Source organism: Andrographis paniculata, unplaced genomic scaffold (genome assembly GCF_009805555.1).
Source record: "Andrographis paniculata isolate CXL003 unplaced genomic scaffold, ASM980555v1 Contig79END, whole genome shotgun sequence".
In the NCBI taxonomy this organism is placed as follows: Eukaryota; Viridiplantae; Streptophyta; class Magnoliopsida; order Lamiales; family Acanthaceae; genus Andrographis; species Andrographis paniculata.
The window spans coordinates 629,699-655,082 of record NW_026137616.1 but is presented as its reverse complement, the minus strand read 5'-3'; the positions used below and the strand labels follow the sequence as shown (position 1 = coordinate 655,082).

The following is a 25,384-nucleotide window of genomic DNA, read 5'->3' as shown; positions in this document are numbered from 1 at the left end:
TCTTGGAATGACTAAAATTAAACGAGGATAAAAGATGACTGTAGGGCTAAAAACTGCACCCAACGCCAACCAAAAATGCACTCTCTCACTAATATATAATCAAACACACAATGACATTCCCTATTGTATGCTCTACAAATTTACTGTGAAAATCAAACCTATGCACAGATAAAGCATGCATAAAATGTACCTCTGATGCTTCTGCAGATATGTATATATATATATATATATGTACATTGCTGATATTGGTTTCACTGCCCATTAAATCCAGCAAATCCTTTTTATCACGAAACAGATTCATAGGCCCAGAATGTGTCGGGATCAGGACTGAATAGAGAAAAGTCTTTTACTTCTAGATTTGCTATGTTCCAATCAACGAATCTAGCTTGAACCGCCTTGAATAACAGCAGAATGGTAGGAAGAATCCACCACTTGTCATCTTCCCTGGTATTAGAACAGGTTCACGAGTAACAAGTGTTAACAAGTTTGCTCGAAACAGTTTCAAAACTGTGCCAGTAAATTGTTCCAAGTGTGAACCCAGTATTTGTAATACTGTTTTACTTGAATATACCTAGATAATCAAAGCTGTTAAAATTATTTATGAAGAGATCACCCCCATCCCAATTGGCTACCTCAACTGATTTCCTTTTGAAATGTGTTTCTAGAAATACAAGTAATGGAACTCACCTCGGATGCCAAACAGTTTCTTTGTCTGGGGTCTTCAAGGATGTAATAACATAATGAAGTAGGCCACAGATAAACGCCACAACCTGCAGTTTCATAAAAAGGAAGCCGTCAAAAATCAATCGCAGCTTCCCAACGTAAAAATAATGACTTGCAGCTTCCCAACATAAAAAATAATGACGCATCTTTGTGGCATGCGTAATCTCTCTCATTAGCTATCACTAAAGAAATAAAAGATCTACAACTTGTTTTTGCATAGAGAAGACCACTCTGCATCCAGAACTTGGATCAATAGAGAAACGATCTAATAACTACTGATGGTTAGTCACAAAAGCCACCCTGTTTCATAACTCAGTCAAAATCAAGCTATGAAATTATCACTTGTGTAGAGCATTGGTGACACTATAACACATAAGATGTTTATATTAATGAATTATGTCACTTACTATATTAGAGATGGAGCTAGCATTCCACAGTGCATAAATACGAGCAAGTGAAGCTCTTCGAGGTCCATTGGTGAATAAAGAATTCAAGCCTGCTGGAAATGGACAGAGCAGTGATAGAGGAAGTATAAGTAGCACAGCAAGAAAGGCTCCAAGTGATATCCAGTAGAACAGAAATAGCATAAGCAGAGTGACGAAGAGGTCTGCCAAGAGCATGATAGTAATCAAAAGCTGAATGGTGTCCTGGAATACAGTAGACAAACATTAAATGGTGAGCATTGTTCCAACAAGCATATCAAACAATTTCAAGTACCTGTCGGCCAACAGGGCGAGTATTGAGCAACAATAGAGACAATGGGAAGAGGAAGTCCTTTTTATAGCTTAGGAATTTCAAAGTAGCTTCATTGATAATACCACCATTGAAGCCCCCGGTGATCTTTTTGCGGGTTAATAAATGGCTTGTGTTACCCTGACTTTCGTCTGCTTGCTTGGCACTATTTGGTGATGCATCAAAGTTCCTGAAGATTTCAGCAGTGACATAAGTGGTGAGATACTAAGGCAGCTTCAAGAATAAATAACTATTAACCCTCTTCTTTGACAGATGAACTTTAAAGTTAAAAAAAAGGACCTGGCACTAATCTACAAAAAAGCATCTTCATTACCACTAGAGGAAACATCTATTAGGATTGCAACGGAAAAGAGAGAACTTCAGCTCAGTCATTCTCAATGTGTATAAACTATAAAGCCTAAATGTTTCACATTCAGAAGGTATCATGCAGGCAGTTCTGTGATAATTCTTCTAAAAGCTTTTCAAATCTTAAGAAAATCAGTGAAGAAACTAAAAGAACACCTGGAGAAACACCCCTCATCAATGTGATAACATGATATCAACTAGTGAATAACACACCAATGTATTGGAATTTAATCTATTACACTAGTTCCATGGAGGTTTTGAAGCATTACAGTCTATTACAAAACAATTTATAATCATGACGTGTTACCTTGATGATGAGTCGCTGTCGTCCAAATAATCAGCGTGATGAAGATCATGAAGAGTATAGTCACCTGTCACCACTAAAATACCCAACTGATAATATCCACTAGATGTGGCCTGGAACCATCCGAGTTCAACTTTTGCCCCATGAAACTCAAGTTGGGGGTTTCCATGAGTTGTCAGCCAATTGATAACAGGAACCAAAGATGTCCGGATGGATCCATGTCTCACTGTCCTCAAATGAGCATTTAAACCAGCCACCAAGCGATTCCATACAGTTGAAGGTACATGCTAAAACCATATAAATGAACTACAATTAATAAGGTTCTCTCTCTAATGAGTACATGTGGGACCAAAGTATTGTAAACTTTGAAATGTTTAACACAATAAAAGTTTAACAAATTGTTGATACAATGAAAAGTTGGGGAGTGCAACTCCACAATTTCTCTTGGCTGGATTCAAGGTGCTTCACTCCAATGGATACTCACTTTTGAAATAAACAAATTTCACTTTATCTTTAGATACCACAATACCACTTCCCGGCACATTCCTAGATATACAAGTAGATTTGCTGACTTGCTCGCAAACTACGAGGCTAGGAACAGAGTGGACTTGGTTGCATGGCTATAATGTTCTTAGTTTGAGTTTTCTACGTTGTTTCATTTTGGCCTAGATTTACACAGTGGTGGCACCTGTCACTTCCTAAATCTCCATATTCTAAACTATATTCACGAACAAAAGCATTTTAGTCTCCAATAAATAAATAGAAGCTTAACTTTGGTTACCTGGGCAATGAGATTAGTTAATAATGCATCACTATAGAGATTATAAGGAGCCATATAACTTCCATCTCCGCCAAATATAATTCTCATGGGAAATCTCTTCTTCATGATGGTTACCATGTCCAGACGTTTCTCATCACCACCAAGGAAAAAATCAATATAGGAAACCATCAAGTCAGGTGTTGCTCCAACCTGACATATTGTCCACAGTCCACACATCATAGGGTAGATCAGAAGTATATCAAATATTAGAATATGGCAGTTTCCAATTTAAAAAAGCTGAAAAGTGTAAGATCATCTCGTTTTCACTTCTTTTGAGCTGCACATGGTCTAATTAAGAGAAAGTGCTTATATGGATTTTTGTGAGCTACTTATCATGTCTGCAGTTCAGCACGCTGTTAATTTCTCATATAATTTCTTATATATTGGTGAGTAAGGAATTGAAAGGTGACTGTAAATTTTCTTTCAGAAAGAAATGTAACTATAGTTAAGTCCAAACTTTTGTTATGCCTTTTTTTAGTTAGTAGTCTAAAGAGCATTTAAGCAGATCCTGACAACAGAAATCCTGGATCTGTGAATTTCCATATTCAACAGACCATAAATCACCTTTCAGAATTTTAGATAGCCAAAGATGCTGTCATGTTTTTTTTCGCTAACAATAAATTACATAATAGCCATTTGTCAATAGAAATAAAACTTACAGTGACCAAAAGTACTTGCATGCAGCTGGATAAGATTTCACACATACACTACACATGCTTTAAACAATTATACGAAAAATGTACAGTGCACCATATAACTAACTGAGAAATAGGTTTAGAAAGATTCATTTCATCTTTGAGTGTCAAAGGGTGTGCTTTTGGTGTGAATGTAAAAAATTGATAACTACATGAGCTTTTATTATATGTGATATAACTATATCTAATAGCTAGATGATATGATATTTTTCAGGAACAATACTAAAGCTTATGATTTACAAATATATACTTTTTTTAATATATTATATGTGTTGATATCCATGTATGAGGGGACAAGTTAAGAAAATTGACAGAAGAATGTTTGATAGACATGTTCGTTGGTTAGGGTTTTCATGTTAAGAAGGATTATAAATTGAAAACAAAATGTTTGTAAAAGACAACTTGTAGGTTTTTATAACATAAGCTACCTTCATTCCTTTGTATAAAGCACGAGATCTGCAAGAACGCAAACATGAATGATCATATTCAGACTTGACAAATTCCTGAAGACGATGAATTTTTTTTCTCCTACGCCATTGCTTCCATGACCAGGCGCAAGGATATGCAAGGACTGAAAGTATGCTATGGACTGACCCCTCCCACCATTCATAAGCAGCAACAGAGTTTATCTCATCAATAAATCTATTGAAAGCATCTTCATACCTGCAGTGCAAGAACACAAAAGCAGGTGACTAGAGATAATTATGTTATAACATCTCAAACCTAAAAGAACTTTATCAGGAAAATAGATCTTCACATTACCATTTACTGGAAAAGGAACGTAAGGGAGGCGCTTATTATATATTTTATTTATTATCCTCAGATGTTCAAGGTCAACATAGGCATCTAATAACACTATGCCTTTTAAATGGCTCATATTAGTGGAAACAGAATGGAAGAGTTAAGCCAGAAGGAAAAAAAACCAATTAAGTAATAATACCACTTGAAACATGATATGCTGTAGCATGCAAAGACATCCATTTGCACTTGCATAGAAATTTACAACCAAACAGTTATACTTACACAATCTCTAAAATTGCAGCAGGTGGTGAGTAAGGGAGATGCCACGGTTCTCTGAAGGTATTAGGACCCATAAAATACATCCTATGTACATGACTCTGAGTTTCATCGATTTTGGCACCACGAACCTTGAAAAGAAAGAAATACAGAAAAGAATCAGATTCCACTACAGCAGTAGCTATAGTGACAAAAAATGAATGTGCTCACCTCAGATAAGGAAAGGAGATAAGGAAAACGTTGAGCATCATGGTGCTCAATAGAATTTGCCCTTTCATAAGAGTATCCTGAGCCCATCAATTTTATTCTGAGAGTACTTAATATTAGTGCTAGGAGCACTACAATGCACAAAAGCATAAAGGAAAAAGGCCAGGGGCCACCAAATGTGTATATCAACTCTTCAAATGGGGTGTAGCATTTTGGCATCCTGTATTTGTCAGATAAACATCTGTAAGGGCAATTTGAATCAGTCACTCCACCTGCAGAAATTGGCCCCAGGTATAAGAAAACAGGCAAGACTCAATCCCTTCATGAGCGAACAATATATAATACACACACACATACAGAGAATGAAAAAGGAGGAGGGGGGAAGGGGTGAGAGATTCAATGAAAATTTGCATCATATGAATCACAATACCTCTTACATATATAAAATCAGCACGAATGGGAAGGCGTTCAAGGGAACACGATTTACAAAGATTTGGATCAGATCCTTCATCGTCTTTATATGTACCAACAGGACATTCCTATAATATAATAAAAAACAATCAAAATCCATGATGTCAAGGCTATATGCTTGCCTACAGTAGTTATGCCATTAAAATGTTGATGTGCTGAAGATGTATACTTCTTTTCAATATTGAGGAGCTTTTGCAAATACCTCTGTAACCAAACATGCAACAATTTGACATTTATATATAGGCAGTAGGCATTATACTTCTTGTTTGACATCAACAAGAGTGCAAAAGCTCATCCTCATCTATATACCTTCTTAAGCAAGACTTGAAAGAAAAAGATTATAATGCATGTGAAATGACATAGCGCATAACAAAATTAACATGCACAAAATGCTGATCAAAGTGATATAGAAGATAGAGCGAACAAAGAACATACTGTACAGAATGTACCATAGAGGCCTTTGGGGCACTTTTTGCCAGTAACTGTTCCTTTCTCTCCACGGAGACCATCTCCACCTCCAGCACCTCCACTGCACATACAGCAAAGATTATGATAATAATCCGTAAGCTTTGTATGAAAAATGCCTGCTTTTCCTTTAATTGCTTAAAGAGCATATGGAAGAAATCATTGAAGAAGCATTCACAGTCTACATCATATGAATTCTCTTCCCTAGCTATTTTAAATGCTAAAAGTCTTGAAACATCAAGAAAACCTAGGAGATAGAAAATATCACACATTACATGAAAACAAAGTCAACCTTACATGTACAATACTCCACAATAGCACTAACATAAACAAAACCACGTTCATAAAAATACACAGAATGTCAATAAAGCATGATATTCCAGCAAAAATTCGTCCAAACTTTCATTTAACTAGAGGGCAAGTATCTAATAAAGTATCGTTATAAACAGTGGCACACCTGAAGTTGATGTCACCATTAACAAATGCAAGTGGGGCGTATTCAGCCCCCTGAGCTATGTTGGACCAATGAAAATGAATTCTTCCACCTCCACCACCCCCACCACCCAAAGAACCACCAAAGCCCCCATCAACAGACAAAGAAGAATTCTCTGCCAGTGTAAGAGCTTGAAGAAACAACAGGATAGTCCCACCAGAACCTCCACCAAGTGCACCTATTAGAGTACCATTACTATTGCGAGTTGGTTTGCGACAACTCTGGCCATCAGCACGAATGACCCCGTAGTTATTCAGACTTAGAAGTGGCCATTGAATTGATCCAATCACTGATAAAATGAAAACGGGAAACAGGATTATGTATAATTGTGGTTCAGTTTTGTTACTATAAACATAAAACACATTTGTACATAAGTTGATAGTTTTTGTGCATTTTCAAATTTATTATAACATTAATATTCTATTTCAAAAAATTAAAATGAGCAAACAAATGTGTTGGATATAAATTTTCTTTAGGCACAAACATATCAAAATTGTAAATTACAACCAGAACGATTGAGCATCAATAAATATTTTTATGATAAATGCATGTAACAAGTATGAGAGAGAAAGAGAGAATATGCCAAAAAAGCTGACACTTTATAATAGCGTCCTTTTTATTTTAGTATTTCCTTATTGAAACGAATAAAAAAAAAAAAAAACCTTTGTTACTGAGTCAACATTAACTTTATTCTTTCATTTTCAATCTTTTCTATCAGAGTTATCACTTTCCTTTCATGTATATTTCGTTCCCACGCCAAAATTTCCGTTATATTGTTAATTGATATTGCTTAATTTTGAGATTCATTAGCATTATATAGCTATTGATATGGCATGTTCATTTCTTCACTTCAATTCAGTGGAAAACAATATGCAACACATGCTATTAAAAAGCATACAAAATGTGAAGACTGAAACCGGTGTTAATGCCATATAAAATTTCAAAAAATAAGTTGAACACAGAAGGAAATGAGAGAATTAGATGGTTAAGTTATTTGATTTCAATTCATTGGCAAGTGTTCTGAATTTATAACAAATTCATGATATCTCAATTCAAAATTAGAGTGATGCCCAATCATGTCCATGTATTGAACACGTGAAGAACTACCAGAAAGAGAAAATAATGCAACAAGCATGTCAACACAGAGAAACATCATAACCATTTAGGATTTTATATCTTAAGTCAGAGTAATAGAACTATTCCTAGTGCAATTACAAACACTTATCTTCTAAAACTAGATACCGCCCAAATATACTCTTTTATCTATCAAAATTGAAACACTAATGCCTTCTTAATTGTTTGAAACATAGAATGCATTCCTATAAAACAACTTTGTCCAACATCTTTCAAATTTACACTCAACATTGTACATGTCTGATAATACAAACAACAATATTGTACTGAGGACTACTAGCCATCTGCTATTTAACATGTGGATTCAGATGTACATGATAGCATTGCAAGTAGGGGTCTGTTCCTAACTTGCAAAAAAGGTTTGCATGATAAACTCAATTACATATTGAAGCTTTTAGTGATTATTTTGAAGTCTTAGATTTTGACAAAAAAAAAAAACATAAGGGAAAATTGCAATCACTTTTTCTTTTTTCTCAAACAAAATAAGGCAGTTTTCAACGCAAACCTATCATTCCACCACCAGATACATATCCATTAGATCGATTCGGGCCCTCAGTTCCACTTCCCAACTCACAAGGAAGATCAGCACTTCCATATCTGGGGCCACCTTCACTCATAATCCCATTGAAAATTCCAGATCCCCCTCGCCCTCCATGTCCAGCACCAGCACCAGCTCCATTAGAGTAATTTCCCCTGCCTACACCAGTTCTGCATCCTGTAAAGCATACCATGCCGTAAAAGCTAAAAAGTTTCCCCAAACCATGGTTTGTAGAGTGAGAAACATTGAAGTTCCATACAAGCAAAAGCATTGAGTACACAAAATGCCCTATGACACATATGTAAACAAAGATGTACATGTATATACCTAATTCTGATGCAGTTATCATGCCATGAGTGTCTATAATTACATTCCTTGCTCTGTGTATGTGAATAACACTTCCTTTGATAACTCCATTTATCACAATATCCTCAACACGGCAAACCTGTTCAAGAAATAACACTCAGCAATAATTGAAAGATCATAAAATTACAACTGTGTTCAACAAATGGGGAAGCACAAAACGATTGGGCAATGACAAATGTCCAGATGCCTAACCATCCATGCAGTATCCTTTTTCTATCGTAAGCTCTACCATGTTGACAAGAGCATATAACACAACTATCTCTCAAATCATATATTAATCATGCGTGGTAGGATCTAAAATTATTAATATGTTTATCTCCCAAATTTATCTATCAGAGTTACATACTTGCATGTAAACTTCACCAACAAAATTCATTCAAGCATGCATTCATTCACAATAAAGACACAGGCTTACAAAAAGGCAAAACACTGACACTTCCATAAATTAGAAATGGTGTCTTTTGATCACTCTTGATCTCGAGTATGAATGCAAGGGTTCTGGTAATTCAAAGTACATGGGAAAAAGGCTATTTCCTCTTTATCATGTTAAACACACACATTTGGTTTACACCGTTCAATGTCATCTTATGAGTTAGTCTATACTATTTTTCTTCAAGTATACATAATTAACCCACTTATTTCATTTTCATTTTCATTAATAAGTTTCTAGGTTAAAAATTGCATAACAAAATCAACTGTAAAAGCAAATCTTCACATGATTAAACCACAAATGGTCATGTTTGTATATGTAGATTGCACTTCTCATCCCAAATAGAATTTGGGAAGTTATTCTTCATTTGATTTAACCAAACATAAGCACAATAGAAGACATGTAACTTACTTGCATGGTGAAAGACAGTGTGTAATTGACATGACAATCATCTGGTGGAATTATCAGATCCATTGGGCATGTTGGACTCTCACAAAGGGATTTGGTAATCCTAGTTCAGATGAATTAATGAGGATGAGATAAGACAGTGCAAAAAAATAATCAAATTAGAGCCAAATGATCTTATATTCATGAGGCTTCCTACGAGTTTTTACTGTCATCATCGTCCAATGGAGCTTGAAGTAATGAGCCTGGGCCAACCTAGCACATGAGATGTAGTATCCTGTAGTTAGGTTCTCGTAAAATGCATGTATTTTATCAAGAAATATTGGTAATAATCACCAGAAAGGAGAAAGTGGCAAAACACAGAATGCAAATAGCCTTCTTATGGTAACATATTCTTGAAGGGGGAAAAGAAGTTCCATTTAGAAAATGGGTTTACTTTATGGTTTCTACATTTCAAGTACCCAGTTGTAGAAGTTCTCTGAGAAAATATACATAATTTAAGGACACAATATAGTTGCATGGACCGATAGTAAAAAATAATTGTAGCACAACTACAACCATTTTATGCACATAATTACTGTAGTGTTAACTGTCAAAAGATGTAGAGAGCTTCTGTAAAGTAGCAAGATAACAACAGAAAAGTGGACCTTTGGCTCATGCATCTTCACTTCAAAAAAGATAGCAAGCAAGAATGAGAATGGAAGACTTCATATCTTACAGTAATATTATAAAATAGTGACAGCGAAAGTCTCTGGCCTTTGATTGCATCACCCTGACCAGATAGCATCAAAAGTCCCTGCCCATATAGAGCCATGTTTGCATTTGAACTGATGACAGAGTTTTCCTGCAACCAAAATCAAGATAAGGTAGGTGTATCAGAAAAATAAAGCAGTAAAATATAGAGAAACAACATTTCCACTCACATTCAGTAATCATTTGATATTACCTTAAGGACAACAAGATTCCTAATTTCAAAGATGGAAGTATCCACATCAGCATTTCCTCCACCGTCAACTTCAATTTTGGAATTCAACATGAGTAACATCTTGACAGATACTCTAAAAGCTCCATAAACCTTTACAAATACAAAATGCAACCCCAGTTGTTAGCGCGAAAGAATTAGATCTATATGATCACAAAACTAGTATTTAGACTGTAACTTTTCCTCTTAGAAGAAAAGAATCCAAAGCACTTCATATGTCACTAATTCTGAAACTTTAGATTGACGAGCATACTCAATGTTAATACACCGCCATTCCCCTCAATATATACAGAAAGTCCTGAGGCATTTTTTTATCGTACACATAGGAGAACACTTTTAAGCCATTTGGAACATGGAATGAAGGCTCCTCAGTAATGGAAATATTATGAAATAATTGATACATGAAAGCTGAGTTATAAAGACAGCCATGAAGAATATATATATATATATATATAAATATTGGTCCTATTTGATATTGGGCATTGATTTCTATTTTCACATTCACATTCAAGACCATCTCATCTTGCTAGCCCTTAACAAGTTAACTTTATATGTTGCAATTGGCTAAACACAATAACACTTTTTACCTTAATAACAGAATCACTCATCAGAAGTTCCTCAGCAACAAGTTCAAATTCTGAGACTGGAAAATCAGACAATCCAAAAATAATGCTGCTTCTAAAAGACAAGCTTATCTGGCCTCTGACCTACAATTCAAAAATACCAAAAATTATCATCCTAGAAAAAAAATATATTAAAAAAATAAAATGAAAGCTCATAACTGTGATATTTTACATTGAGCCTACAGCACTATCTATTGTAATTCTATCAAATAAACAGACAAGCATCTTTCAAGGCCATCAACCTTGGCTAACAAAGCATTACAAACACACCCTTTATAAAACTCCATGTCAAAGCATCAAACCTAAAAAATGTTAAAATAAGATGAGGTTACTAATGTATCTTAAAATTTGGATATACAGGATGCAACACTAGAATAATATTTCTTAAGGATAAGGTGAATCTTTTTTTTTTTTTTTTTGGCTCAATATGAAATGACATTGGTAATAAATTATGGGGAAAAAAAAAGTAAAAAAAAGAACTAAATTATCAAAATGTCACATATTAAGGGTGGAGAGGACAAATATTATTACTTGGCTCTAAGTTTCACTATCTTTGCCCTAGTAGATGTTCTCCTTTTAATATCTAGGTTTGAAGTGTTTCACCTCTAACTCCTACCCTCATTCCTATTGTATCCCCTTGGGGCTTTTTAATATTTAAATCTTTTGATTTTAAATCAAAGAGGAAAAGAAAACAAATTTTGCACAACAAGAATATCTTATGAGAGATTTACTAAAATAAACTTATCGGGAACCATGGAAATAAGCTAAAAGAATGTCCTCCTTCAAAAATCAAAATTCTTCTGCCAGAGTACGGTTATGAGACCTTGCTCATGCTTATAAGTCAATAATACTTTTTTATTATATATAAGAAAAGCTTGTAAAAATAGATATAAATTAAATAGACATCATAGCTTCTTGATTACAAAGAATTCAAGTAACCAATGCCAAATGCTATTCTAAAATGTAAACCACGTGCATGGAACAATTCAACTTTTTACAAGATTAAAGTAGAAACAGCAGACCAGGAAACGATTACAAGTTCAGGGAGAAAAAGAGAAGATCATTCTGGACCTGAACTCTAGTCCATAGGAGAGGCACCAAAACTTTTGCGTTATTCTCCACATAAACATTTGTCCATGGACGGCTAATAGAAAAATCAAGCAATGGAGTTTCTGTTTCCGTCGTCAAATTGTCATTGCCAACACGTAAACTTAGTACATATGCATCAAAGTAAGTACCAGCAGCTCCAGCATTCCACGAACATCCCAAACTGAAGCCACCTGCCAAAAAGAGAAGAAAAAATATCTGTAAGATTAATAATAAGGTTTACTTTTATTTGAATTTCATTTTGTGCCTATACAAAATAATCTGTTTCTCAACCTCATACCAAATATTTTCAAGAGGAATTAATGGTTGCATATACAATGCAAAGTCTTAATTAATCATATCCTGCTGTCTCGTGTGAAAAGCATGAGTACAGAATATTCATATTTTGGCTAATGTAATTACTAGTGCTGTAGCCCAGAGCACATACACACAGATTTGAAATTTCAAACTGCTAGGTATTGGCATCTTAGCAAAATGCATTGAGATTCTAAACTACAAACTAGTAGGCATTGCTCATGAACTGAGAAAAGTTAGTGAGGAGCAGACCTTATTATGATCTATATAACTAACTGATAGGGAACAGGGACAAAAGACCGGAGGCGGGGACGGGCTTAGGCTTGCTTCCGGGCTTTTATTTATCAAGTCTTTTTTATCAGCCTTTTAATATTTATTTGGTTAGAGTTTAATTATTTTGAGTTGGGTTTATTTTATTTATTTTATGGACTTATTCTAATTTTAGTAAGTAGGGTTTAAGTAGCACTCCTTCCATCCGTCAATATTATATCACTATTCATTTTTTGGTCATCCGTTAAACTTATGCACAATCCATTTTATAATAAACTTTATCCATTCACAATTTTATTATCCTTACTTTAACAAATAATAACCAATGTGCCACTAATTTTTCTACTTATACAACTACTTTTTTTATCAATCATTTAATAAATTTCTTATAATACCTCACTTTACTTTTTACCTATCTCATTTGAGTCTCCGTTGCAACCAAACCTACATAATTTTATTGGACGGAGGGAATAGTATTTAAGGAGTAGCTGGGGTCTTAGACAATGATTCTGAATCTTGGAAATAAAATAGCCTTGGGGCTTTGGGGAAAACAGTTGATTCCATTTGAGTGGACAAATAATTGGTATCGTTTGCTTAATCTTATCTACTTATCTTGTTTCTATCAGTAACTTTTTCTTCTAAGGTAGTCAATCAGATTGAAACTCATCATCCACATTCCACAGACCAATATGTGAATGGAACACATTAAGTTTTCTTTTTCTTGTTTTTCCATCTATTTTAGCATTGGCACAATATGACAAAATAATGGATGCAAAACTTGAAAATTGAAATATAAGTGGACTTTATTTAATGTGATGAATTGGAAAGGGTTCAAGAATGGGTGTAGCTCTTACAAACAGCTTAAGTTAAACGGGCAGCATGGAAGTTGCCCTTAAAATAACATAGTGACAGTGCAACCCTGCGCCAAGTTGTCTTTTATTTCATTGAGCAATGGTACAATAACAAACATACAAATATGCAACATATCATTAGAACGGATATGACAATTCATGCAAGACTTAAAGCAATAGATTGTCTGCAAAAGTTTCAATCTTTAAACACAACATTAGAAAAACATTGGCATGAATAATATAAATCACTGCAGGCCAGTAGTAAGTAGTGCGCACAAATTGTTTAGCAGGAATTTTAGGAGCACATATAGATCCTAGAAAAAATTTTAAGTTGTAGCATAGTTATTTACATTATGTACCATCAATATATCAACTAACTGATGTCATTGCACAGAGCTGCTCACGCAAACAAACGTGAGGTTCTTAGAATATGTAAATACATACATCACGTGCCTCAACAAAAACATTAGGTGTTATGTTCAGAACTAACCATGCACTGTGACTTTTATATCTCCTTGCTTGCTGTAACAATTCAGTGATATTCTTCCACCCCCACCTCCACCCCATCCTTTGCCACCAGCAGCACTTATGACACCGAAGCCCCTCCTGTCCAGTAAAATGACATTGCTGAAACTTACAATGTGTATTATCGAGTAGTTCATATTCCAACTGGAAATTACCCTAACAAACAATCTTTAGAAACATAACACTAACATATCACAAAACACAATTCAGGACAAAAGAAGATTTCTAACACAAATCAACCATAATGTGATTGATATCTTAAAAAAACTTGCAGATTCGCACAAAATCACTGAAGGTCCTCAAAGCACAATGCATATCCCTGTGTCATAGGTGTGTTCCATACGCCCAGATTCATTGTTGAAACAATGAGTTTTAAAAAATATATCGTAACACACAAGCTTCAAAGATCTAGAATTTTTTTAGTATGAAAATACATTTACGTACTTACAATGACTATATAGCATAACTAATTCAACCTAGATTTCAGGATCTTGAGTGATTTAAGTTTTATATAATATTAATATTTGTAAGGATTTGTTATCCCTCATCTAACAGCAAAAATGTTTTTGGAGAGAAAATAGTATATGGTTTCACAAAAGAAACATAGGTTACAAGAAGGGAAGCATTAACACAGATACAAGTGAAGAGAAACTCTATATATAGAAAATTCTAGAACAAAAAAGAGAGTTCCTCGCCTCCTCACACACCCTGTTTAGTGAATGAGAAGTTATTACCACTTCTAGGGGTGAATCTAAAGGAAATAAGAGGTCATCGGGAAATCAAGTGCAAGTCAATTGATATCTAACATGAAAAGTAACAGTGATTTGTAAACCATTACTCTTCTTTTATTTGATATGTTTATAACCAACGTGAGTATCTACAAACAGAATTTAGTTAGACTTCTAATAAACTTAATCTATTGCACCAGCCAATTGCATCCTATTATCTTACATATAATTGGTGGACAAAGAAGTTGCATGTGAAACTTTTCTTCATCCAACAGCATTTTAGTGTATCACATACTAAAAATAATAAATTCACAAGAACTAAAAAGAAAGAAAATAAACAGAGTTGCTATAAGCAAAACCTCTGCTCTGCTTTTGCACCATAAAAAATCCAAGATCCTTTCCCTACTTTCTTGTCTCGATTTACCCATTTCAGTAGCTGATATGCATGACTGGAATAAAGTGATAATGGAATACATTCAGAGCACACTGAGGTTGATATAAATAATGCCATGAATATTAAGGACATAGAATAGCTAAGACTCGGGCTTATTTACTTTACTTAATATAGTTTTCATGGCTGATGAATGGAAATGAATGATCTAGTATCAAAATTGCCAAAAATTAATCTTTTTTTTTTTTTTTTTTTTTATCAATTGTACATTAACAAGATAGTTTTGCATTAGAATTCATATATATTACAAGCAGTAGATTCAGTAATAAATTCGTAACATATAATTTTAATGAGGCTATAGAAGCATTCATAATTAATTTGTAACACACATAAATAGTAAAAAAACTAATACACATATATTTTGACTATGCAACACAAAAACACTTAAAACACTGTGTAGATGACTTCTGTTTTATTTATTTATTTTTGTGAAGAATATTAGAAACATATCCCACTAAACTAAACATTAGTACAAGTGCAATAATAATCTATCCATTTTATTATTTTGGACTATCCACAATCAATCCATTCATTTCCTAATTTAGTAAACATGGTGACCATACAAACAATAAAATACCTTTATATTTCGAAGTGACCAAACATGCCACTATCATATTTTACAATCTATCTATGGAACTTTCTGGGGCAGGTAATTGAAAGAACTGTACATCCTATAATTGACAAGATGTTTTCAGTTTGTTTGCGTGTGCGCATATATGCATGCACTGGAGGATTTAAAGCACAATAAAATAACCGAATATAGCATAAAAGGTTTTATTTGTTTATAATGCATAATTCATTAAGAGGACAACTTTACAAGAGTATACAATTTTCAATCAAATAGGAAGATATAAACCCAGGAGGTAATATCATTAATCCATCCTCATGAAAAATAGGGATTCTTACCTTAAAATTTTATACTGACCATAAGTTCAAGCTTGGTGGACAATCACCAATTTTATTTACGCACCATTTCACATATACCAGCCTTGCCAATAGTCTTAAAATCACAAAAATTAATCCAAATTTAAACATTATTTATTTCTTACGAGCTAAAGAAATCATCGGAGAAAAGATAATTTCAGGCGTCTTTGATATGTTTCACGCTTAAAATTAAGCTCATAAAAGTTGTTTCACGCTTAAAAATTAAACTCATAAAAGTTGTTTCAAACATATTAACGTATCAATTGATAGTCATATCTCATGAAAATAAATACAATCCATAAAAATTGACCTAATTATTAGATGAGCTTTATAGATCCATATAAAACCATTAAAAAAGTAGAGGGTAAAAGAAGTTTGGTGCAGTTTGTTACAATTGGTGCAGTTTGTTTAAGTTTATTTCCAATATATTTTGATGTCTTCATTTCGGCACATAAGTATGATACATGAAAAGTTGTAGCAACATATAAGATGGAGCCCAATCAAGAAGTTTACTCACAATTTTTGAGCTTGTACTACGATACTTCCACCAGATCCCCCGCCACCTAATGTTCCACCATCTCCACCATCAGCAGATACAGATCCATTTATATAGAGAATGTCATTGACAGAAAGTAAAACTATTCCACCACCACTACCCCCAAGTTTGTGCTCCTCAGACGTGCCACCGCCACTACTACCATAAGCCTGGGGATTAGACAAGGTAGTCCATGCATAAACATCACCACCCCAATAGCTTGTGTGATTTTTCTTTAAGCAAGATGCCCCTCGTCCACCATGCCCCCCACCAGATCCCTCAAACCCAACAGGCGTTCCACTAGTCTGAGGAGGCGGTGATCCAGCCAATGATGTAGTATTCAGGGTAGAGTTTGGTCCCATAGTCAGACTGAATGCAGAGAAAACAACAGTTCCAGCCACAACAGATGCATTATGTCCAACTTTAACATTGCCAGATAAATTGAAACTTATTGTACAGCCTGCTACCGGACAAGCAATCTCTACATTAGGAAGTATCTCTAGGTTTCCAGCACCAACAACATATATATCAGTATCCCTGTGCAGGTTTGAATTTAGCAAACAGGTCGTATCAAATGATCCGACACCCTTCAAGTCCTCACATGTAACAAAATCATCTTCGAGGCTTAAAAAGCTAGATTCAGTTCCAACCCTTAGATGATCATCCAGTACCTTTAAATTTGGCGCATGCTCTTCAGTCCATCCCAAACCATGAGACAATGCATACACCAATGGATAACCACAAAAAATACACCAGCAGATTAGATACTGGCTTTTCAGCTGACGCATGGCCACCGAGTTAAAGGTATCGACTAATACATAAATGAGTCAAGACCATCACAGATAGTCAAGATTATCCCTATTCTTCAGGATCAATGGAGCCAATGGAGAATCATCAAGTTAGGATTGCTCCACAGATCATCCCCAATGACCTTCCTATATCATTAAATGCATCAGTAGCCTCGTAAAGTTATCCCGACCATCTCCTGCCAGTAAATGCATCAAGTATTAGCCCCATCGCAACAGCAATCACTCACCAATTCTACAATTTTAACAGAGGTGCAGCTTGATCACTCAACCGAACTTCCATAAGAGCAGTTTATAACTTGAGAACGGTTGGCGGCCATTGATCGAAACTAACAACACACCGCCATCCACACAAGCAACGCACCACCGAATGCGGATTAACGACAATGACAAAATCGCAAGCAATAAATACCAGAATGCACACGGATTCGATTCTAAGTAACTGTCCGCGCCATAGTCGCGAGAATAACAATTCAGTTACATCACAAGCACACAAAATTGAAACACACACCCACACAGCACATAAATACAAACTTACACTGGCAGAAATCCGATTGCCTATCCCGAACTCGCTTCAATTCAGCGCCCTCGGCAGCAAAGATTGATGATTCCTCGAGTCCTCACCCCCAGCCTCTATCCTCCCGATTAGTACTGATTAGATTAGTCCGCTGTCCGGTGTTTTAGGGCAATAAATTTGACTGTAGTTGGAAAAATGGTGATGTGGTGGGGAAGCCCAAGTTGATGCTGCTGATGATGATGACAACGACCGGAAAGGAAGAGTGAGAGAGAGTGTCTGTGTGAAAAGCGAGAGAGAGAGAAAGAGATGGAGAGAGAGACGGAGAATAAATATATACATACATATATAAATACAGCCACATTTATATACATACAATGCATCGCTGGATTACGGTTTGAGATCCATGCGATGAGCTGTCAAAATATTATTATTAATGATAATATTAATTAAATTATTTTATTATTTAATTAGTATTATAGGTATGTTTGGTTTTGGTCTTATCCCTAATTCTTTTATTTCATTTTATGCAACGCAACTTCACGGTTTATTTTTTAAGCCATTTAAAAATGAAAATAATACATAAACAAAAGACAAAAAGATGAAGCAGGTAAATCGATTACAAAAATCAAGCATTATGAATATAATAAAATAGAGGTGGAACATTTTGAAAATTGTCAGCATTAGGACTATGGAATTATATATTATTTTTTTAGAGTAAAATTATTATTTTTAATAAATGATGGAAATAACTTTTATTTAATAGAATTTTTTTTCTTTTATCATACACACATTCACCCAGGAATGAACCCGGACCTAACTCTTAAGAGAGGGATATCTCACAGTTTGATCTATAAGGGGTTGACTTTATTTAATAGAGTTGTGCTTGGGGAATTGCGATTTATTTTGTAAAATAGCTTCAAATAATTTTCTTTTATAAGAAATATAAAAAATTGTATAGAAAATATAAAAATAACAAATATATATGATATATTAATTTTTTGAAAAAATACATATATTTCTTTCTTTCTTTTTTTTTAAAGAACACACCAATATTGTTGAACATAACTTACTATTATTATTATTATTTGATTTCATGTTTTAAATTAAAAATATATTGTAACATAATATCTTAAATCAAAATAAAATATAGTTAAATACATTACTTTTGTTGCACAATTAAATTATATTTTATTTTTAAGACTTTCATTCATGTTAATTATTGATAATAAAGCTTTCTTTTATTATTGATATTAAAGTTGATATCATCCTACTAAGATTTCTGTGTTCGTTTGTATATTGAGATATTTTTGGAATGTTTTAAGATTGAAAATAATAAATAAATAAATAAATAAACTTTTCAAGGAATATTTCAATAACCATAAGTGATAATATGTTTTCATCCGGAATTATAGTAAAAAAAAATGTCTAGGTAAATACACACAATATATTTAATAAAAATTAGTATATTAAATACGTAGAAATAAAATGAAAACACACTTATAGGTTGAATAGTACAGTCATATAAATGAAAATTCAAATTTCAAAATTAGAGACAAATCATAAGACTAAAATGATGGTCGTTCCAATGGTTAATAATTTCAACAATAATGAATGCGCAATTAAGCAACAACAATAGTTGTACCATTAATCAATACATTTAATACTAATACATACATACATAACAACACGTATCTATAAATTTAGACAGTAACGTACAAAAAAATTAAACAACAAAAAATTTTTTAAAAACGGCAATACTTCTTAAATACCCAAACTCACTCATCCAAGGGTTATGATGAATTTCACGAAGAAGATTGTTTGTTTGGGAGTTTGGATTTTGAATTGAGATTTGAATAGTAAAAATTTTAAATTGGAATAATTGTATGATGTGATATAAATAGGTATTGATGTGATGTCTTAAATGTAAAATTAACTTTTAGTATAATATAAAAAATAAAATAGGTGTTTGATTTGATGTTTTTGGAGGAAAAAAAATGGGACGAACAGTGGATTGAAAATCTAATCCCTCAAACAAACACATCCTAATTAAGATTTGAATAATAAAAAATTTGAATTTGAATAGTTGTATGATTTGATATAAATATACTTTTGATGTTATATTTTGAATGTAAAATTGATTTTTAATATAATATAAAAAATAAATATTTGATTTGATATTTTTGGAAAAAAAAAATGAAATGAACAGTGTATTTAAAATCCAATCCCCAAACAAACACACCCTAACAATACTCATTAGGGTGTATTTGTTTGGAAGATTTCCAAAGATCTCCACTATTCATCAATTTTCCTTCCCAAAATATTAAATCAAACACTTATATTTCATTTTTTATATTATACTAAAAAAATTTTACATTCAAAACATCAAATCAACACCTATTTATATCCCATTATATCACTATTCCAATATAAAATTTTTAATATTCAAATCTCAACTCATAATCTAAACTCTGAAACAAACACACCTTAAATATTAAAAGAACACAGCCATTGTGTTTGTTACTTTGTTAGGAGCTATAAATCCCACACCAAGTCTGACATTTCTGAAAAGATAAGTTAGCAATAAGCTAGCAAAAGAAAATGCCTCGAGCCAATGTTTAGAGACACTAGATCCATAGAAACGACGCAAAGCATCTCAAAATGGAATTGCATATTGAAGTTATCCGTTTAAAAGATACACATTAGTACGGCATAACAGTGAACTATTGATGATCATTGCAGCAAAAGAATATGCACTTTACCTGAGTTGCCATTACAACATGCTTCTTGACACGACCACAATATTTTCGTGGTTATTCATCGGTGTGCAGATGAGGATTGTAAGCATCCTGCTATGGTGGTTAACAGTTTTTGATTTGATTTGAGTTCAGTCTCCTTCATATGAGCTGTGCCTTCTTGAGATCTGACATGACTCCTCTGTCCTCACTGGTCCTCTCGTTGTAAAGAACCTTGGGATTGAAAGGAAAATTGTCATTACGTTACATTTTAGGGCTACATGAAAGTGTTAGGTTTTCAATTGCTTACCTTGTCGATAATTCCATATTCAACAGCCTCGCTGGGACTAAAATACTTTGGACGTCTTATGTCTGCTTCAATCTCCTCGGTAGTTTTCCCAAAATTTTTGGCATAGAGTTTAACCTTTCAAAAATTGATGTGTTGATGTTCTTAATATATGTTCAGCAGCATATTGAAAAATAAAATGATTCCTATAGATGAGTGAGTGAGAAAGAGAGAAATATAAAAACCATGACTTCATAAATCTTTCGGAATCTTCAGAGACATGTCTAACATTTAGTGCATAAGAAATCACTAACATAATACGGCATGTAGATGGGGACAAAATGCAAGCAAGATAACTCTTCAGTACGATAATAAACTCCATGATTAGAAATGCATGAAGTTATTGAAAGATTGTTAACATACCAACTCATCCTTAACATTTCTAATCTCTTTTCGCATAAGCTCCACATCAGTTGCTTGGCCCTGAAACCTGGCAATTGGCTGGGAATTTGCACCAGTAAATCGTATAAGAAGTAAAGTACGACAGAGTGGGAAAAAAAAAGGGAAAACTAATGGAAATACTTGGAAAGTAAAGAACCTGTTTTATCATGATTGTTGACGAGGGTAAGGCAGAACGATTCCCCTTTGCACCAGCAGCTAGCAGCAGTGCTGCTTCTCCCCATGCATTGCCGACGCACAGGGTAAAGATAGGCGGCTTCACATAACTAAAAACTTAAAATTATTAGCATACCACAAGGAACTGAAGTTGACAACTTCAGTAAGATCCGGCAGGCCAGATCAGAACAAGATAAAGGAACAAAGAGTGTAGGGGAATATGCCATGATCTGAACCCATAAATGAATCTAGTGCTTATGGCTCGTGTTTCTAATAGTTTTCCTGACTTTGTTATTTCAATCTCCAGCATCTTCTAGATCAGAACTAGTTGAAGAAATTGAAATAGAAGGTTTGACCGACACAGATACATGAGCTTGAAGGCTCATGTCAAGTAGTTGTTCCACGGTGTATTTACTTTGTTAGTTTAGTAGTAGTTTCAGTGAGAGCATATAATTATGCCTTGCTGGGATGCAACTAAGCCATATTATGGGACGGGCAAAGTTGTTTTTTCCTACATGATATTTAATGTACTAATTCTTCATCAACTATCTGAAGTTACAAAAATAAACAAAAAAATGCATGCTTATGAAAGTTAAGTATTTATAACCTCATAACGTCATATATTGCAAAGGCTTCTGTTTCGTAGCCCAACTTTTTCTCACCCTGCATAGCAAAATATCACAAGAAAATTAAAAATCAATAAGCTAGAAATATGGTGGCAATTTCTCCGGAATTAGGTCAAGAAGGAAGAAATAATGTAGTGAGTGGATATAAACAGACTTGGAAAGTGTAAGCCATTTTATGGTCAAACACTCAGTGTACCCCTAAACTTCATTCAAAAACATCATTGATGCTGTCGAAAATTTGATCTTATGCATGCCACCCCCGTCATATTGGATTACATGTATTGAAATAATATCAGTGGGGAAGGCTTTTAAATATATTTGCAAAGCTATATGGATTGTTAAAACTTACTAGAACTATTTTAAAACACGTGTCAAAACATAAGTCAAAAAAATCACAATATACTTTTCCAACAACCGATGAAGATTTTTATTGTAATCCTACCTATTCCTTGCTCTATATGTGCATATATATTCATATAAATACATATAGATCAATAATCTACATATCACAATAAAAAGAACGGACATTTTCAACTTAAACTTGTACTTATGCACAAATACATAGATTTAAACATGCTCATAAGATAAACATAATATTCAAGGTCAATTACAACCAACTCTTCATATTCTGGTTAGATTACGCCAAATTCATTCAAGTTAAGATGTGATACTAGAATCCTTTCATGTAATCACCGCAACAGAAGACTAAAGGAAATTGTTTTTCCCCTCAAGCAGGTACATGTCCAATTTAATTCTAGTAACTGCAGTTATAACAAGCACTTCCTGCTGGCACCACTTAATTGAAATAGGAAATTTACTAGTTAGAATTGCAGAAAATACATAAATAGGAATCTGCATTAGTATTTTATGTAGGGATATGTGCATGTGCTGTTAAGTTGTTTGATTCTTGATTGATATTCCCTGAGAAACTAAATTAGCAAACTATAGCTCAAAAAGGAGATGTAAAATGGTTGGGTATAACCTTGGTCGTCCCAGTGGAATTTATGTAAAGGTATATTGGCTTTTCCTCGTCTTCATATTGAAGGTAAAGAAATTCAGCTAGAATTAATTCTGTAACGGATGGAACTAGGGACATTCCCAAATACACAATTCGATTCTTGTACAAGTAGGATGCTAAATCTGGTGGAGGTTGCTCCCAGGCACTTCCCTTTGAGAAGGGAATAACCTGTAAACGAAAAGCAAATATCATAGAGGTGACAATTAGGCACAAATTTAAAATTATGGGAGGTTCAAATTTGAGCTCATGGCTCCTCCCCAAATTGAAACTTCTAATATACTTCAGAAATATGCAATCTAATACAACACTTAATTCATCTCATTCTATAAAAAATTTCAAGGAAAACAATGGTAGCATGAATACCAATTCCACAATGATTCCTTCAAGATATTAACATCCCTAGTACGCAGTGATCATTACATGTGTACATAATAGTGATTATATTTTCCCAACATATGATAATGTATTTCCATGACAATGATGGAGAAAAAAATATATATATTGACAAGTTAAGGTGCTCCTAATTTGCTGCCTATCAAGTGCATAGCAGCAGGTTCAAGAACTCAAACGGAATTCTAAAATGGTTCGAGACCCATAACTAAAGATAATCAAGTAGACAAGTTCAAACTAGAAAGCTGGTTACCACTTCCCCCAGTTACTGAAAGATACAAGGACAGGATGCAAATTGTGATATATATATATGTATGTATATATATACATATAGCAGTCAAGACATATCAACAAAATCCAAGAAAACACAATTCATCCAACAACTAATTCAGATGAACAGAAGGATCTAGTTCAACAATGTCTACGAAGGCTTGTCTTAGAACGAAATTTACATGACCTTTAATCCCCATTTAAATACATCACACAGCCTCTCCGTGGAAAAGCTCAATACCTTCGTAATCTGATCCTGAACCACTAAAAAATCTCAAGGCACAACAAACCAAGGAGACCTATATAGCCTCCGCCTTCTGGCCAAAACATGATATTTACAGGAGGCCTCTATCAATCTATTCAAAGCTAAATTTTCATTTCAACCAGTTATCTCCTCCAGAATTTGACAGTATGATTGTTTGAGATTTGAATTGATAGTCGACCAGAGTTCAGGTAGTGTGCAACAAAAAATATCGCCACAGTGAGCTCCAATGTTCACAAACAACAAGTCGAATTACCCAATTTTAACCAACATAGAACATACTCATACAAAAGTGACCAAACATTTCCGCACACTAACACACATGCGCGCCTATGAAGCAAGAGCATACCATTGTAACAACCCCGCGCTTGCCTTTACGAGTAGATAAGGAAGAAGGGTTCAGGGAATCGGGCCGGATCTTGCGACCCGAAAAGTCGCCTGACAAGCTTCCCCCGACGTATGGAGACATAAAATTCGTGGACAAAAAGCGTCTGCGAGAAGGCGGAGCTGAAACTAGGTTGGGGCTTAGAGACATTCGAGTGGTGGGCAAGAGGTGCGTAGCCATGGCGGCAACCGATTTGGAGAAGTGATTTTTGGCAAGTGTGGTTTGGCTCGGCAAAATCCAGTTGTACGGAAGAGTTGATTTTTGGGTTCAGGAAGACCGTCCGCGCCTCGCCCCTACCAACAAAGATGCAGCATGCGCAGCCGCCTCAGATTGTGTTTAGGCCATCAGCATATATATATATCTTCATATTCGCCTTATAATCTTTTTCTTTCACATTATTCTCTTTTTCTTTCAATCCAACAAAATATACATAATTATTTATTTTTTAAAATTTAAATTTTTTAAAAATATATCAATATATCATTGTATAAATAATACTCCCTCACTCCCGCATATCTTGCAGTTATGTCCGTTCCACGTATCAAATCATTTTTTTTTAAAAAAAATAATTACACACTTTAATGTCCGTTTTAAACTTTTAATTTTATTTTTTTTAAAATTTTAATTAAACTAATTAGTCATCTTAATATTAATTTATAATTATTTATATTATCGAATAATTATTTTTACTAATATATTTTTAATTATCTACTAATTACATCCCTACAGACACAACACAGTATGTTGAACGGATGTAGTAGTAAAATATAAATAAAATAAACTAAACTTAAAAAACTTACATATAAATAAAATAAAGTAAACTTAAAAAACTTACGAGCATTTCTCACTGCAATTTTTTTGATATTCTTGTAGATTCTAATAGATCGTGTATGGGTTGGATCTAACCGGAATTCGATTAGAATATACAAATGTTTGGATCCTATATACCCGAGAATTAAATTGGACCCGATTATCTGGATCTGATCCGAACAATATCCGACAAGATCTGACATATCAAAAA

General features: G+C 34.0%; 2 protein-coding genes across 3 annotated transcripts; both read right to left on the bottom strand.

Moving 5' to 3' along the window:
• Positions 1-67: 67 nt before the first annotated feature.
• Positions 68-18,105, bottom strand: LOC127240078 (uncharacterized). Of its 2 annotated transcripts, none has more exons than XM_051258528.1 (23): positions 17,801-18,105; positions 16,439-17,497; positions 13,784-13,899; positions 11,843-12,051; positions 10,736-10,855; positions 10,113-10,241; positions 9,885-10,010; positions 9,366-9,421; positions 9,173-9,272; positions 8,293-8,410; positions 7,933-8,142; positions 6,258-6,582; positions 5,771-5,864; positions 5,295-5,403; positions 4,868-5,136; positions 4,664-4,788; positions 4,069-4,303; positions 2,907-3,095; positions 2,129-2,412; positions 1,441-1,645; positions 1,131-1,370; positions 688-770; positions 68-444 (listed from the first exon to the last, which is right to left on the bottom strand). In XM_051258528.1, exons 2-23 carry the CDS (start codon positions 17,242-17,244, stop codon positions 285-287), a joined length of 4,308 nt encoding a protein of 1,435 aa, XP_051114485.1. In that variant the 5' UTR covers positions 17,245-17,497; positions 17,801-18,105; the 3' UTR covers positions 68-284. The 2 variants fall into 2 exon arrangements, with proteins under 2 accessions (XP_051114485.1, XP_051114484.1); XM_051258527.1 differs by having other exon boundaries at positions 16,439-17,441.
• A 2,325-nt stretch (positions 18,106-20,430) lies between these two features.
• Positions 20,431-24,704, bottom strand: LOC127240599 (ATP-dependent Clp protease proteolytic subunit-related protein 4, chloroplastic). The gene is made up of 7 exons (XM_051259346.1): positions 24,328-24,704; positions 23,021-23,224; positions 22,020-22,075; positions 21,396-21,522; positions 21,221-21,298; positions 20,822-20,935; positions 20,431-20,745 (listed from the first exon to the last, which is right to left on the bottom strand). The coding sequence occupies exons 1-7, from the start codon at positions 24,541-24,543 to the stop codon at positions 20,674-20,676; spliced, it is 867 nt and encodes a 288-aa protein (XP_051115303.1). The 5' UTR covers positions 24,544-24,704; the 3' UTR covers positions 20,431-20,673.
• Positions 24,705-25,384: the final 680 nt, after the last annotated feature.

Excerpts from the sequence above, each read along its gene's own strand:
- LOC127240078 (XM_051258528.1), bottom strand. The coding sequence starts at position 17,244 with ATGCGTCAGCTGAAAAGCCAGTATCTAATCTGCTGGTGTATTTTTTGT. Across the intron at positions 4,304-4,663 it reads GCTGCAATTTTAGAGATTGT|GTATGAAGATGCTTTCAATA; the intron begins GTAAGTATAACT and ends CTTGCACTGCAG. Across the intron at positions 2,413-2,906 it reads TAACTAATCTCATTGCCCAG|CATGTACCTTCAACTGTATG; the intron begins GTAACCAAAGTT and ends ATATGGTTTTAG.
- LOC127240599 (XM_051259346.1), bottom strand. The coding sequence starts at position 24,543 with ATGGCTACGCACCTCTTGCCCACCACTCGAATGTCTCTAAGCCCCAAC. Across the intron at positions 21,299-21,395 it reads CAACAATCATGATAAAACAG|CCAATTGCCAGGTTTCAGGG; the intron begins GTTCTTTACTTT and ends GCAAATTCCCAG. Across the intron at positions 20,936-21,220 it reads GAAATGTTAAGGATGAGTTG|GTTAAACTCTATGCCAAAAA; the intron begins GTATGTTAACAA and ends AATTTTTGAAAG.